The sequence below is a fragment of the Rissa tridactyla genome, unplaced genomic scaffold (assembly GCF_028500815.1).
Source record: "Rissa tridactyla isolate bRisTri1 unplaced genomic scaffold, bRisTri1.patW.cur.20221130 scaffold_518, whole genome shotgun sequence".
Classification (NCBI taxonomy): Eukaryota; Metazoa; Chordata; class Aves; order Charadriiformes; family Laridae; genus Rissa; species Rissa tridactyla.
The window spans coordinates 14,056-29,702 of record NW_026529727.1 but is presented as its reverse complement, the minus strand read 5'-3'; the positions used below and the strand labels follow the sequence as shown (position 1 = coordinate 29,702).

The 15,647-nt window shown below is 61.9% G+C and overlaps 1 protein-coding gene across 3 annotated transcripts; it reads right to left on the bottom strand.

Annotated features, from left to right (window-relative positions):
• Window positions 1-125: 125 nt before the first annotated feature.
• Window positions 126-15,466, bottom strand: RECQL4 (RecQ like helicase 4). 3 transcript variants are annotated; one of them, XM_054187618.1, is made up of 27 exons: window positions 15,338-15,466; window positions 14,731-14,764; window positions 14,331-14,440; window positions 13,578-13,721; window positions 12,602-13,314; window positions 12,146-12,245; window positions 11,491-11,620; window positions 11,143-11,259; window positions 10,680-10,820; window positions 10,478-10,570; window positions 10,222-10,358; window positions 9,968-10,051; window positions 9,640-9,828; window positions 9,341-9,523; window positions 5,942-6,131; window positions 4,921-5,195; window positions 4,675-4,812; window positions 4,261-4,420; window positions 4,045-4,174; window positions 3,707-3,879; window positions 3,420-3,606; window positions 3,135-3,300; window positions 2,851-2,959; window positions 1,573-1,689; window positions 706-899; window positions 300-585; window positions 126-184 (listed from the first exon to the last, which is right to left on the bottom strand). In XM_054187618.1, exons 1-26 carry the CDS (start codon window positions 15,419-15,421, stop codon window positions 391-393), a joined length of 4,293 nt encoding a protein of 1,430 aa, XP_054043593.1. In that variant the 5' UTR covers window positions 15,422-15,466; the 3' UTR covers window positions 126-184; window positions 300-390. The 3 variants fall into 3 exon arrangements, with proteins under 3 accessions (XP_054043593.1, XP_054043594.1, XP_054043595.1); XM_054187619.1 differs by lacking the exons at window positions 126-184; window positions 300-585 and adding an exon at window positions 2,605-2,722 and having other exon boundaries at window positions 781-899; XM_054187620.1 differs by lacking the exons at window positions 126-184; window positions 300-585; window positions 706-899; window positions 1,573-1,689 and adding an exon at window positions 2,559-2,722.
• Window positions 15,467-15,647: the final 181 nt, after the last annotated feature.

Genomic DNA, 15,647 nt, shown 5'->3' with positions numbered 1-15,647 from the left:
CCCGCCCCCGGTGAGCCCCTCACCTCCGGGCAGCGGGACGCAGCCCTGCAGCACCACCTCCACCTCGCACAGCACCAACGCGTCCTCCCGGCCGGCGAGGAGGACGGAGACGTAGCGACCCTCCAGCCCGGCGCAGCAAACGGTGCTGAGCGACCCGGGGCCGGCGTCCGTGATGGTGCCGCAGCTGCCGGGGAGGAAGAGACGAAGTTCAGGAGATGGTGGACGCCGGCGTCGCCTAAAAAATCACCGGGATTTCGCTGCCACCCCCTTAAAAATCCCGCCACGTTTCCGGGGCTCACATGGGGTTGTCCTTGCCGCGCTCGCCCGGCGCGTCCCCGACGTGGACCTGCGCTCCCCGCAGCCGTTCCCAGCAGCAATCCTGCCGGTTCTTCACCACCACGGCCGCCACCGCCCGCCGCCCGCCCAGGTCCACGTTCCACCAGGGCTCCCTTTCCAACAGCGTGCGGGAGCAGGAACCGTGTTGCCAAACCCCGTCCCGGTTGCCGTCCACTGCGTTGGCGGCGATGCTGATGTTGGGGAAGACGGAGGACTGGCTGGCCGGGCGCCCCAGCGCCGCGTTATAAGCTGCCGAGGTGGGGGGTGGCCACAGCCCATCACCGAGACGTCCTGGCCAGGTTTCATCCCACCGGGAGTTGCCTCGTGGACGGTGCCACCGGTGAGGATGGGCGAAGGGTTGGGACTCACCAGCCGGCGGGAGGACGCAGCCCTGGGTGGCCGCATCCTGCGCCAGGACCTCGCCGAGCAGCAGCAGAGCCCAGGGCAGGGCCATGGCGGGGGGGCTGCGGAGGACGGGGACCACCCTGATCCCTGGGGAGAAGGTCCCATCCATGGGGAGAAGATCCCATCCACGGGGAGAGGGTCACGACCCCCCCTGATCCCTGGGGAGAAGATCCCATCCATGGGGAGAAGATCCTGACCCACCCTGATCCCTGGGGAGAAGGTCCCATCCCTGGGGAGAAGGTCCCGACCCACCCTCATCCCTGGGGAGAAGGTCCCATCCCTGGGGAGAAGGTCCCAACCCATCCTGATCCCTGGGGAGAAGATCCCGACCCACCCTCATCCCTGGGGAGAAGGTCCCATCCATGGGGAGAAGGTCCCGACCCACCCTCATCCCTGGGGAGAAGGTCCCATCCCTGGGGAGAAGGTCCCGACCCACCCTCATCCCTGGGGAGAAGGTCCCATCCCTGGGGAGAAGGTCCCGACCCACCCTCATCCCTGGGGAGAAGGTCCCATCCCTGGGGAGAAGATCCTGACCCATCCTGATCCCTGGGGAGAAGATCCCATCCCTGGGGAGAAGATCCCAACCCATCCTGATCCCTGGGGAGAAGATCCCGACCCACCCTCATCCCTAGGGAGAAGGTCCCATCCCTGGGGAGAAGATCCTGACCCATCCTGATCCCTGGGGAGAAGGTCCCATCCATGGGGAGAAGGTCCCGACCCCCCCTCATCCCTGGGGAGAAGATCCCAACCCACCCTGATCCCTGGGGGGAAGGTCCCGACCCACTCTCCGGGGTGTATCCCGAGCCCACCAGTCCCACCACTGGCGCTTACCACGAGACGCACCGGCGACGGAAGGCCGACGAGTCCCCGCTGCTGTCCCCTTTTCCGACGCTCCGGCCACTGGCGGACCCTCACCGCCTCCCTCCTCCGGCACGCCACCGGGAAAACCTAAAAAAGGAAGAGGATGAGGAGGAAAGCTCCGGCGCCGCAGCCAGCCCTCGGCTCGTGCCGCGAGCCGACGTTTCCGAGGAGGAGGAGGAGGAGAGATGGAGGAAGGCCGCGTGGCGCGGGGAGGGCAGGGGCTGGGGGCCCCCAGTGCCACCAGTTAAGGTTTAAAAGGGTTTTGGCACCGCGCTGGGGCGGTTGCCGCGACGTCACACCTTCCCCCCCCCCCTCAACCCGGCACGGGACGGTGCGTCCCGCCCCAGCCCGGCGCCGGGAGGAAACTGGGGCGTGAAGTTCTCCAGTTGGAAACCACTTTTCCACCCTTGGGAAGCTTTGGGGTCGCCCACGAGCTGCTGCCGGGGGCAAAACCCAAACTGGTTGGGGGGGGGGGGGGGAGGGGAAGGCTTCACCCTCCCCGGAGCTCCCCCGAGAGCTGGGTGCTGGGGGGGGGGGGGGGGGCGGGGGGGGAAGAGCACCCAATTTTGGGGGGAAAGGGGGACAAGCGGGGCTGGCTGCTCCGGCTCCTCGCCGTCACGCTGCGGCGACGCAGATAGTGGCGGGGGGGGGGGGGGGGGGGGGGGCCAGAGCTGCGGCAGCGCCCCCCAGCACCCTCCCGGTGACGGTGTCCCCCCCCCCCCCCGCCCCGGCCCCGCATTCACACCCCAGGCGCAATAAAAATAATAAAAAAAAAAAAGAAAAACAAACCCGAAACGAACAAAAAAAAACCCCAAACAGTCAGTGCCCTTTATTAATTCCAGAATAAAATCCAGAGAAAAATCCCCGTCGGCGCAAGGAAAAGCTCGGCCCAGGCGGGGGGCACGTCGCCGGGGGGCCCCGCGGTGACATCCAGCGTGGCACGGCTGTCCCTCGGCATAGGCGAGGTGGTCCCCCCCCCCGTGCCCCCCTCTTGCCCCTCACCTGCCGGCCAGGATCTCCTCGGTGGCCAGGCGGGTGAGGCGGTGGAAATCCAAATGGAGATATTTCCTCCAGAACCGACGGTCGCTGCCGTAAACTTGGGCAGGGAAACAAGGGCTGCCTGCGGGAAGCCGGGAGAGAAACGCCCCCACCGCCCCCCCAAGTCCCGGGTTAGGAGGGAAAGGATACGGAAAGCACCGGAGCCGGGGTGGAATAAAACCCGGTTTGGCGTCCCGAGCCTTCTCTTACCGATGCCGTGAAATATCCTGGCGACGGCTCTGCCGGAGAACTTCTCGTCTTGGCGGACGGCGAGGAAATGACGGACGTCGGCGCGGATCTGGCTCTCCCATTCCCGCAGCTGCGAAGGACGCGGCGGGGCGGGGGGTGGGGTGGGGTGGGTGGTGTGTGTTACGTCCCTCCTCTTCCTCACCCCAAACCCCATCCCCGGTCTAAAGGGGAACGGCCGCGGACCCAGAAATACCGGCCGACCGTCAGAGCCGGAAGCGGCTCCCAATAAAAGTGGATTTGCTCACTTCGGCGGCGCCGAGATCTTCCTCCTCCTCTTCCTCCTCCTCCTCCTTGCAGCCACGCTCCGCAGCCGGGTCCTTCTCGAAGTAGTCCTTGAGCAGAGCCTTCAGGCGGGAGCTCCTCTCCTCCTCTTCCTCCGCAGGGTGAGGGCCGTAGGTCCGGAAGGCCACGCTGCGCCCCAGTGGTCAACCTCCTCCCCTTCCCAGTACCAAAACTGGTCCCAAACTGGGAGGGAGGGGAGGGTGGGCCACCACACAGAGGGATCCGCAGGGATCGGGTGGTTTTCTCACCTCTGGAAGGCCCGGAAGCAGGCGCGGAGTTGGCCAAGAGCCGTCTTCTCCCGGGCCACCACCCTTCGGTGGAGGAAGTCGCAGACGGAGTCCAGCTCCTGGTCACTGAGGTCACCGTAGACGCGGAGATGGAAGGACAAGTCTCCAAATTCCACCAGGACCCCGCTCTTCCCTTCCTCGCCGCCGCCTTGAAGGCACCAAGAGCTGGTTGAGCCGATGCCCACCGAGATCCGGCGTCCAGCGAGACGCGGCGGCCAGGATTTCTCCGGCCCGGAAGAACCCGGTACCTTGGCGCAACCGCGAATCCCACTGGAGTTGGCGCAGGTTGCGTTTCACCAGCGGCACTTCCCACCCCATGGAATCGCTCAACGAGACCACGTCGAATTCCAAGGAGCTGGCGTCACCGTGATCCCTCCCTGCCAGGCGCTCCCGGGCCAGGAAAACGGCGACGGGGGGAGAGCTGAGGGCGGGAGACACCAAAAAAAACCCGCTGCTGCCGTGGCTCACAGCTTGATTTTTTTTTTTTTGGTCACCTCCAACGGCCACCAGCGCCGCGGCGGGGGCTCCCACCCGGCACAGGGAAGGCCGTGGCGTTGCCGGCGGTGCCCCACGGCGCGGTTCTAACCTCCGCGCCACAGCCCGCAGCTGCCGGGGTCCCCCGTAGCACCGCAGGCGGCAGGAGGAGTAGGTGGGAGGCAGCAGCTCCAGCCAACGCCGCGGGTGCAGCTCCAGGTAGCACAGGAGGGTCTCGATTCCTGCGGGAGAGGATCCCCCGTGATCCCCTTCGGATCTCCTCCGCCGGCTTCGCTCGGGGGATCTTTCCCCCCACCCCCCGCCTCACCTTCTTCCCGGATATCCAGGGACTCCACGGTTTGTTGGATGGGGATGGCTCGCTCGTGCTTGTAGCACGCCCGCCGCCCGCTCTGCCTCGCCGCGCCGCCGTCCTCCTCCTCCTCTTCCTCCAAGAGCTCGGCCACCTCGGCGTCCTCCGCCTCGCAGTCCTGCGAGGGACGTGTCACCCGTTAAAGGTCCCTTTTGGGATCATCCCAACTCCTCTCCCGCCCCTTCCTGGCCGGATCCTCCCCCTCGCCCCGGCTCCGCTGCTCCCCAGCTTTCCCTCAATCCATTTAACCTCCCCCAAACGCAGCCCGGCCAACAATTAAAAAGCGTTTTCCCACCACGTTAGCTCGTTAATTAACGAGTTTAAGGAGCTGGGGAAAAGCAAGGGAGCGAAGCCCTCGGCCCCTTCCCTCACCCCGGCAACGTCCCGGCGTTTCCGTTGCAGCTCCAGGCACTTGCAAGGAGAGAAAACCTTCTGCACCAGCTTCTTGACGGTGAAAAAATCCACCGCGTCGCCGTAAACGTGGCGCCGCAGCTCGTGGAGATCCCCACCCTGAGGAGACAGCGGGGAGGTTCGGAGAAACACACACCCCCCAAAAATTTAAGGGAAACCCCCCCGGAAATTTAGGGGGAAACACCTCCCTTAAACCAAGGGGTTTACCTCCGGGTCTAAGAAGAGATGGCAGTGAGCCGGTTCGCCGTCTCGCCCGGCCCGGCCGATCTCTTGCACGTAACTCTCGAAATTTTTGGGCATGTTGTAATGCACGACGCCGCGGACGTCGGCTTTATCCAAGCCCATGCCGAAAGCCACGGTGGCCACCACCACCCGGAGCCGGCCGCTCATAAAGCTCTTCTGGACACGGCGCCGTTCGGCGGCGGATAGGCCGGCGTGGTAAGCGTCGGCAATCCACTTCGGCGGCCGGCGGCCGCTCTTTGCTATAATAATAATAATAAAAAAAAAAAAAAAGAGGAGGGAGAGCGGCTTAAAGGGGCTTAATTAGTGATTTTCATCCTCAAAAGCAGAGCTGCTAATTAAATCAGGGCTGGAAACGAGCGGTAAACGCCGCCTGGGTAGAAATAAGCCCCGGGTAAGGGGCGCTGAGGGCGAGGAGCGGCATCGGCAAAAAGGGGCGGGCGCTCTCCTGGTGAGCCGCCGAAAAGTCGTCAAGCTCCGGTGGGTTTGGAAGCGGGACGGGCGGGAGCTCGCCCGGCTTCGGCGAACAAAGCGGGAGGAGGACGGTCGGGGCCAAACGCTTCCAAGCGAAGCGGAGCTCGGCTCCCCGTGGCGGGTTTTGAGGGAGAACAAAGAGTCCAAGCTAGCGGGTTTGGAAAGAAAAAAAAAAAAAAACAACCCAAAAAAAAAAAAAACACCCCGGAAAGCCGGAAAACAAAGGCTCCCTGCGCACTAAACCCAACATGGAGCCTTATTAACGACGGCTAATTAGCATCCGGCGTGGATTTTTTTTTTTTCCTCCTCCTCGTGACAGCCAATAAAGTCCAGTTGAAAAGCCGGGAAAAGATAAATCTGCGCCCGGATGAAGCGGACAAAGGAGGCAGACACCTCCACGGAAGAGTCCCACAAGCACGGCTCATTCCCTAGGGATTCTCCGTTCCCGCGTGGATTCACCGGCAGGGACATTTTTGGGCTCATGCTCCTTTCCGAGAGGAAAAGCGTCACCTACCCTTCGTTTTTTTCCTTTGGGCAGCGTCTTGCTTCGGCTCTCCGATTCCCGAAGGTTCCTTGAGCGGAATTCCTTGGAGGCAGGTTCGGATGAGGGCCGCGATTCGCGCCGTCTCTTCCCGCCGGGTGCAGTAGACGATGACGGAGTCCAAGAGCCCGAAACGCTCCCCTTGCAGCAGGGAGATGAGCGCCTACGGGCAGAGAAACGGAGGGGTGGCCAAGGTGCCCCCCCCTGCCCCCGCCTAGAAAGGCCCGGGGTGTCTTTCGTCCTACAAGATCCGCCCCGAATCCAGCGCGGCGGCCACAAATGGTCAACGCGGCTTGGTAAATCCCCGTTCGGCCGCTTCCAAGAGCGGGAAGTTATTATTGGGAGCGGTCAACGCGGGTTCGCCAAGGGTAAATCCCGCGGGACCCATCTCCTGGCCTCCTACGGCGTTCTAACCTACCGGCGGCTTCAGCGAGGCTTTCGACGCTGTCTCTCACGACGTCCTCCTTGGGAAACGGAGGCAGCGAGGCGGATCGCGGTTAATGGACCCCCCCCCCCACCCCGCCCCACCCAGGGGTCAATCCTGGGACCGGTACGGTTTAATGTATTCATCGACCACCCGGATGAGGGGACTACGCTCAGCAAGTTCGCTGATGATACCGAAGCGGGTCGGGGTGGCTGACACCCCAGAGGGCCGTGCCGCCATCCAGCGTGACCTGGACGGGCTGGAGAGCCGGGCGGAGAAGAACCTCAGGAGGTTCAACGAGGACAAGCGGAGGGTCCTGCACCCGGGGAGGAAGAACGTCAGGCGCCAGTATAGGTTAGGGGTGGACCTGCCGGAAAGCGGCTCCGAAGACAAGGATCTGGGGGCCTTGGTAGGCAGTAAATTATCCGCCAGGCAGCAACGTGCCCTTGTCGCCAAGAAGGCCAACGGAAGAGCATGGCCAGCAGGTCAAGGGAGGTGATTCTCCCCCTCTGCTCTGCCCTTGGCGAGGCCACGACTGGAATTCTGCCTCCAGCTCTGGGCTCCCTGGTTCACAGGAGACAGGGAACGACTGGAGAGAGTCCGGCGTCGGGCAACAAAGATGATGGAGGGATTGGAGTGTCTCCAATCTAGGAGGAAAGGCTGGGAGAGCTGGGACTCTTTAGCCTGGAGAAGAAAAGGCCGAGGGGAGACCTTATTAACGTCGACAAGTTGCATCCCCAAGAGAAAGGAATCGGCCAAGGGACGCAGGAGACCTGCATGGTGGAGCAAGGAGCTTCTGGAAGAGCTCAAGCGGAAGAAGGAAGTCTACAATAAGCGGAAGAAGGGACTGACCCCTCCGGAGGATTACAAGAACACCGCCAGAGCGTGCAGGGATGAAACAAGGAAAGCCAAGGCCGCCTTGGAATTAAACCTGGCCGGGGATGTCCAGCGCAACGGGAAGGGCTTCTACAAGTACATTGGTCGCAAAAGGAAGACCAGAGAAGTTGCAGGCCCACCAGCTGAACGAGACAGGAGCCATAGGGACGGAGGATGCGGAGAAGGCGGAGTCGCCGAATGCCGCCTTTGCTTCGGTCTTTACTGCTCGGCCCAGCCCTCAGGAGTTCCAGGCATTGGGGGAAGTAACGGGGAAAGAAGACGACTTCCCTTGGGTTGAGGAGGATGGAGTGAGGGATCAATCAGACATTCACGAGTCCATGGGCACCCGAGAGTGCCGAGGGAGCTGGTGGAAGTCACTGCTGGGCCGCTCTCCACCATCTTTGAAAGGTCCCGGAGAACAGGCGAGGCGCCTGAGGACCGGAGGGAAGCCAACGTCACTCCAGTCTTCAAAAAAGGCAAGAAGGAGGAGGCGGGGAACTACAGGCCGGTCAGCGTCACCTCCATCCCTGGGAAGGTGATGGAACAGCTCCTTCTGGGCGTCATCTCAAGGCACGTGGAGGAAAAGAAAGCTATCAGAAGTACTCAACGTGGATTCACCAAGGGGAAATCATGTCTGACTGATCTGATAGCCTTCTGCGACGGCGTGACTGGGTGGAGAGATGAGGGGAGGGCGGTAGATGTGGTCTACCTTGACTCAAGCAAGGCGTTCGACGCGGTCTCCCACAGCATCCTCATAGGGAAGCTTAGGAAGAGTGGGTTAGACGAATGGACAGTGGGGTGGACAGAGAACTGGTTGAAAGACAGAGCTCAGAGGGTGGTGACTGGGGGCACAGGGTCTCGTTGGAGGTCAGTGACGAGTGGTGTTCCCCGGGGGTCAGTACTGGGTCCCGTCCTCTTCAATATCTTCATCAATGACCCGGACGAGGGGACAGAGTGCACCCTCAGCAAGTTCCCCGATGGCACAAAGCTGGGGGGGTGGCTGACACACCGGAAGGCCGTGCCGCCATCCAGAGAGACCTGGACAGGTTGGAGATCCGGGCAAAGAGGAACCTCATGAAATTCAACAAGGGCAAGTGCAGGGTGCTGCCCCTGGGGAGGGACAACCCCCCGCACCAGGACAGGTTGGGGGTGACCCGCTGGAGAGCAGCTCGGTGGGAAGAGACCTGGGAGTCCTGGGGGACAACGGGATGACCGTGAGCCAGTGATGGGCCCTCGTGGCCAAGGAGGCCAATGGCATCCTGGAGGGCATCAAGAAGAGCGTGGCCAGCAGGTGGAGGGAGGTCATCCTCCCCCTCTGCTCTGCCCTGGGGAGGCCACAGCTGGAGTGCTGGGTCCAGTTCTGGGCTCCCCGGGTCAAGAGGGACAGGAAACTGCTGGGGAGGGGACGGCAAAGGGCTACCAAGACGCTGAGGGGATGGAACATCTCTCTGATGGAGAAAGGCTGAGGGATTTGGGTCTCTTCAGGCTGGAAAAAAGACAACTTGGGGGGACCTTATCAATGCTGATAAATACTTCAAGGGTGGGTGTCAGGAGGATGGGGCCAGGCTCTTCTCAGTGGTGCCCGGGGACAGGACAAGAGGTAACGGGCACAAACTTGAGCGTGGGAAGTTCCACCTAAACATGAGGAGGAACTTCTTTCCTCGGAGGGTGGCAGAGCCCTGGCACAGGCTGCCCAGAGAGGTGGGGGAGTCTCCAACTCCGGAGACATCCCAAACCCACCTGGACGCGTTCCTGTGCCACCTGCTCTGGGTGCCCCTCCTCTGGCAGGGGGTTGGGCTGGGTGATCTCCAGAGGGCCCTTCCAACCCTATGGTTCTACGAAAACTTCTTTACGGTGAGGGTGACGGAGCACTGGAACAGGCTGCCCAGGGAGGTTGCGGAGTCCCCTTCTCTGGAGACTTTCAAGACCCGCCTGGATGCAGCCCTGAGGGATGTGCTCCGTGCTTTAGCAGGGGAGTTGGACTGGATGATCTCTAGAGGTCCCTTCCAACTCTGAAAAATTCCGTGATTCTGTGAAATCTGACGGTTTTAGGCCCCTTCCCTCTTCCTTACCTGATCCCTGTCCCTGTCCATGGAGACGGAGAGGCGCAGGTTTGGGGGCACGGCGGCGGACCGCACCGTTATCCCTTCCTCCGGCGGGATGCCGAGGTGTTGGGCCACGTCCCGCGCCGTGGCCAGGGTGGCCGTCGCCGTCAGCCCCAGGAAGCACCGCACACCCAGGCGATCCCGGAGAACCTGCCGAGAGGAAGTCGGGGGGAAAAAAAAAAAAATAATAAAATGCAGGAGCCTGACGTTCCCCTCCTCACTGGCTTCCCTCGGGATGGGGTTTTTTTTTCCCCCCCTCCTCGCACCTTGCAGAGCCGGAGGTAACAGGGACGGAAATTGTGGGACCACTCGGAGACGCAGTGAGCTTCGTCGATGCAGGCGAAGGCCACGGGCGGCAAGCGATCGGCGGAGGGCAGGCAGCCGAATCCCGATCCGCTTCCGCCCACTAAAGCCTCGGGAGAGAGCAGCAGCACCTGCACCTCGCCCTGACGCACCTGCGACGGAGCGGGGAGCACCGGATCAGGGAGGAAAAGGGAAAAATAGGGGCGATTTACCCGTTCTCCCAGGGGAATGGTCTCACCGGGATCACCGGGACACCCTCGCACGTGTGGTTCTCCCCGGAAAGTTCCTCACCTTTTCCATCACCGCTTCCCGCTGGCCTTTGGTCATATTGGAGTGGACGCAGACGGCTTTCAGGCACGGCGGCAACCCCGAGACCTGGAAACGAAGCCGTGTCACCCACCCGCTGGCCTCCGGGCGAAGCGGTGGGGGGGAAGCCCCTTTGGACACCCACCTCCCCCCGTTTTGGGTGCGGGCGAGCCTTGAACCGCAGCAACGCGGACCCAGCAGGGATCGGGGGTGGGAGAACCGGGCGATCCGAGGGGTACCTGGTCATCCATCAGGGACACCAGCGGGGAGACGACCAAGGTGACGCACTTGGAGCGTTTGTGGTAGAGGTAAGCGGGGAGCTGGTAGCAGAGGGACTTCCCCATCCCCGTCGATAACACCACCAGGGTGGACAGGCCTGGCGGGAACGAGGGGGTTGGGGGGGGGACTTAGTTTGGGGACAAGCCGGTCACCCCCGCATGTGGGGAAGGGATCACGGGGGAGCCCCAACCCCGGCGGGAGGGGAAACAAACCCACCCGAGAGGATCCTCATGATGGCCACCTCCTGGCCCGGGCGGAAGGAGTCGTAGCCCAAAGCCTTCAGAGCGTTAAACACCTCCTGCGGGGTGTCTGCAAGGGGAAGGACACGCAGTTTTGGGGGGGGGGGGGGGGGGGGGACAGAGGGGACAAAACCCTCCCCCCCCTCCAGTTCTGCTCAGAACGCCCCGGGGAGCCATACCTCGCACCTTCCCCTCCGGCCCCAGGGCGTAGAGGGGCTCCATGGGCGCAGGGGGAGCGGGCGGCTCGTACGTCGGTCTCCACGCATCCAGGGAAGACGTCGGCTCCGAAATCCGCTCGGATCCATCCCCTCCGCTCTCTGCTGGGGATGAAAACGGCAGTCGGAATCCGCAGGCAGCTCTTCCAGCCCACCGGGAAGCACGCGCCGTGAGCCCGCCGGGATTTTAGGCCGGCGTTCCCCAAAGAAAACGCATCCCCCCGCCCCGTCCCGGCGCCGAAAGCACCTTCGCATCCCGGGTGAACCCTCCCGGGAGCGCAACCCAAACTTCCCACGGTGGGGCAGGGGGGGGGGAAAAAAAAAAAGAAAGGATTCCACGTCTCCGGGAGGGTTCCCGGAGCCAGCCACAGCGTGTCAGTGGAGAGCGAGGCGAACCAGCATCCCGAGGAGCCACGGGGGGCCTCACCGGCGAGCTCTCGGCAAACGCTGTTGGTCCTGCGAGCCACTTCTTCCAGCGTGGGCAGAGGGGCCTCCTCCTCTTCATCGGCGCGGTCGTTTTCCGGCGGCAGGCCAGCAGCCGGCTCTGCGGGCGAGAAGCGCATCCCTTTTCCCACTTAAATCCAGGGCGAACCAACAGCTTCGCCTTTTCACCTTCTTCCCATAAATTATGAACCCTGAAAAATCCTTAAGCCAACACCTGGGAGAAGCCGCAGGGAGGTGGGGAAGCCCAAATGGTGCTCCCTCGTCCTTCCAGGCTCTGCTCCGGCACAGCCGGAACCAAACTCATCCTGAAATCCGACGCTCAGAGCCTTACCTCGACCCCGGCACGTCGATGCCCAGTGTCCCGTCCCGCCGCACCTGAAGCAGACGTCGGAGCTTCGGTCGAGGGATCCGCCGCCTCCTCCGAACAACTCCGCTTTTTTCTGCCACTTCTGCTTCCACACCTGGGAAAGCAGCACCGCCTCCAGTTATTTTCATACTTTTCTTTTTAAACAAAAGCATATTTTCTTGTGTTTTGGCTTCGTTTCACTGCGCCAAAGCGCTGCACAAACGCGCCAAGCTTGAAAAAAGACAAAAAGGCAATTTTCTTCCGCCTGATGCCGGCCTCCCCCTGAGATGACCCCGAAGGATTTCACATGAATTAACGGAGGAATTATTAAAAAAAAATAATATAAAAATCCCATTTTTTTTGGGGGGGGGGCGGGGGGGGCGCAGAGCTGAAGCTGAAAAGGCCGAGAAGTCAGGAGGGAGCTGAGCCGTGCCTCCTGCCCGCATCGTGACAGAGCTGGGGACACCTCAAAAACAAAGCTAAATGAACCGAAAAGGTAAAATCCCGGGAATTCAAAGCACAACACGAAGAGCTGGAAGAGTATGAAACTCATCCCGGAGCGGATTAATTTGAATTTGACTAGAAATGGGTTTGGCGGTGGGGGCAGGAGGCTTTCAGTGATGCCGGGCCGGGCCGTTACCTGCTTGCGAAGGCGATTTCCCCGCAGGGCGCAACCTCGGGCGTGAGATTTCCTCTTCAGGTTGAGCCTGACGAAGTTGCTGCTTCTCTGCGGAGCTGCTCTGGGGGGGGGCGGGGGGGCGAAAAGTCAGCTGGGACATCCCCCCCCCCGCCACCTACATATGGGGACGGGGGGGCGATCGGGTCCCCATCCGGCTCCTGCCTGCGCCCAGCGGGGGTTTTGAGGGAAATCTTTAAATCTTTCATCGTTTAAAGGGAACTGAAAACTTGGGGGGGGGGAGACAAAAAGGCACGCAGGGCATAATTACATAAGAAAATCAGGTTAAAAACCCCTCCAAAACTTATTCTTTCTCCCCTCCAAAATTCCTGACTTAAGGCAAAGGAGGAGGAATTAGGGAAAGAGCAGCTCGTCGTTGCTAAAAATTGATGGGAAAACAGGGAAGTCGGCAGGACGTACCTGGCAACGGCAGCTCTGCGGGTGGCTCTGGGTCTCTCCTCCTCCTCCTCCTCCAACTCCCCCAGGAGGTTTTCTGAGGGATTCGACGTTTTCCCGCTCTCCTTTCGGGCTGCCACCTGCTCTTCCTCCTTCTCCTCTTCCTCCTGGCTCTGCTTCAGCCCCCCGTCAGCGCCAAACGCTCCCTCGGCCGAGCCTCGGCGGCACCGCTTGAGCTTCGCGGGAGCCACCGCACCATCTCCGCCATCGCCGCGTCCACCACTGCCGTCTCCACGTGGCCTTTTCCTCCCGGAATCTCCCACGGATGCTCCCCTACCGTCCCCATCCTCCTTCTCCTCCGTGGGGGTCCATCCGACCTCTGTCTGTTCCCGAGCGGCACCCAACATCGTCCCTTCGTCCCCAGGTGTCCCCTGGCATCTCCGCAGCCAGGCGGGATCCAGCGAGCCCAGTCTCCGGGCCACCGTCTGCTTCAGCTGCTGGAATTTATTCGGCGGCAGGGGCCGGGGGGGCTTCAAGCCCGCAGCGAGGACGTGGGGGGCCAGCCCCGACACTGAGGGAGGAAGGAGGAGATCTCCCGGCTCGCCTGCCTCGCTCCGCGACGCCTCCGTTGGCGCTGGGGACGCGGCTTTGTCACCTGGCCCCAAATTTGTCCGCGGCTTGGGGATATCCAGGGTCCTCCTGGGAGTCGGGGTCCTCCTCGGGGTGAGGGGTGTCTCCTATGGAGGGGGAGAAGGACAGACGGGGGTCAGATCGTCCACCAAAACGTCGCACACACACCCCCCCCCCGCCCCTCCAAACCAAGCAGGACCTTCGTTCGCGTGCGTGGGTGCTCCCCACCCGCAGCTCCCATTTCGGAGCAGCCAGAGAGGGAGGAAAAAAAAAAAATAAGATCAGAAGCAGCTTCTGGAGAGGAAGCTTCTGGAGAAGCAGCTTCTCCCCACGCCACGGCACTTGGCACCGATCCCCCGCCAGCCCTGACCTTGCCGGCAGCTCCCAGGTTGAATTTCAGCTTCATCCCGTAGTACTGCGCCGAGGTTTTCGGCACGGCGGGGCGGCGGCAGCTCAGCTTGGGGGTTTTGGGTTGTCGGTTCAGGTGCGCGCCCCAACAACCGGAGTCCGGCGCCTGCAATCACACCCCAAACCCATTAAATCCAAACCACGAAAATCCCCAAAACCTGTTAAATCCCAGACTTTTTCAATCCAAAACCTGTGATTCCTATCCCAAACCTCTGAAAGGGGAAAGGAACCGGAGAACGAGAGCGATATTATCGCGCTGCGGTGTCTTTCACACGCGCATCCGGCACGTTTTGGGGTGAAAAACGCAGCTCTGGGGCATTTCAAACCTCAGCACAGGGGTTGGCTTAACTGTTGCCTCGTTAAGGGGCTGGTTAAAACGAGCCCCCACTTTCAGCAGCTTGAATCCAGCGAGCGAGGGATCGCGGATATTCTGTTTCCCACCCCCGCGGCACCCTTGTACACTCTGTTTGGGGCGTTTTATTCATCCAATAGGTCAAAAAAAGGTCAAAAAAAAGGCATTACGCAGTGTTAATTAGACATTTTTCCTTGCTAAGGTTGAAGAAAACCGTTTTATAAGCGGGGAGGATGAACAGGGCTCTGTCTGCAGTCAAGGACAAAGCGTGAAGACCCTGAAGCGCTCACACCAAGGGTGAGTCTTGAGGATTCGAGGCTCCTGGAGGCAAAATCCGGGGTGAAGCCAGGGTTTTTCCGGTACCTGCTCTGTAGTCGGGGTCTCCTGGGCTGCCGGTTGGCAGGAGGGACTGAGCCAAGAGGGATCTGCCTCCTCTCTCTGCTGCTTGAGCATCTTGTACTCCTTGTAGAGCCCTGCGATAGATTGCCAAGGTTGTTTTTTTTGGCGTTTGTGGTACTTACCGGAACACCCCAGCATTTCCCATACTGGGAACCATCAATTTCTCCCACCCCCTGACGTCAAACCATCCCGATGACGAGGATCCGGCTCAGCACAAGGGGTTTTCCCCCCCCACCCCAGGAACCACCCACTGCTCCATCCCAGTGCTCCAGCTGCCCGTAGCGGGGGTCCAGCACCACCCAGGACCCTAAAATACACATCCAAACCCCCGGGGGGGGGGGCGGGTGACGGGGCTGGTACTCACGCCTGATGTCCTCCGGGGCCGCCTCGATGTCGGCCTGCAAGGCACAAATGTTAGAGACCGTTATTTCAGGCTAATGAACCAATTATCGCTGTTTTCTGCTACTGTAGAACGAGAAAAACTTGTTATTTTTTGGAAAGGCCTTAAGGGGAGCCCCTACGGAGAGGCCTCGGGGGGGAAGCCCTTATGGAAACGCCTTGGCAGGGGGGGACGACCCTTATAGAAAAGCCTTATGGGGGTGCCCCTATGGAAAAGCCTCGGGGGGGGGCCCTATGGAAAGGCCTTGTGGGCGGGGGGAGCCCTTATGGAAAGGCCTCCGGGGGGGGGGGGGGGCGGGGCGCTACGGAAAGGCCTTGGGGGGGGGACCCTATGGAGAGGCCTTAACGGCGGGGGCGGGGGGCTCTAAGGAAAGGCCTTAAGGGGGGCCCTTATAGAAAGGCCTCGGAGGGAGGTGAGGGGAGCCCTGTGGAAAGGCCTCGGAAGGGGTGGGGGGGAACGCGACCCTATGGAAAGGTCTCAGAGTGGGGGGGGGAAGGGACCCTATGGAAAGGCCTCGGGGGGCTGGGCCCTCTCCCATGGGGGTCTGGATCTCCCCCCTGCCACCGGGCACCTGGCTGGGCTTCCTGCGCCGCTCCCGGAGGAAGGCCGCTTCCCAGCCCTTCAGCAGAGCCTTCACCTCCCGCAGCCGCTCCATGGTGCCCAGAGCGGGGCAGGGAGAACCCCGGGAACGGTTCCCTGGGGTTTTATGAGGGGGGGTTTTGAAGCCTTCTGGGGCTCCGGGAGCCGCCCCGGAGTGGGGAACCGAGACGTCCGGGCCTCACAGCGCCGGGGGAACCCGGGCGTCCGGGCCTCAGCGCGGCGGCAGAGCGAACCTCCCGCTCCCGCCGCGCCTCAGCCAATGGGAAAGGAGGGAGCGGCGA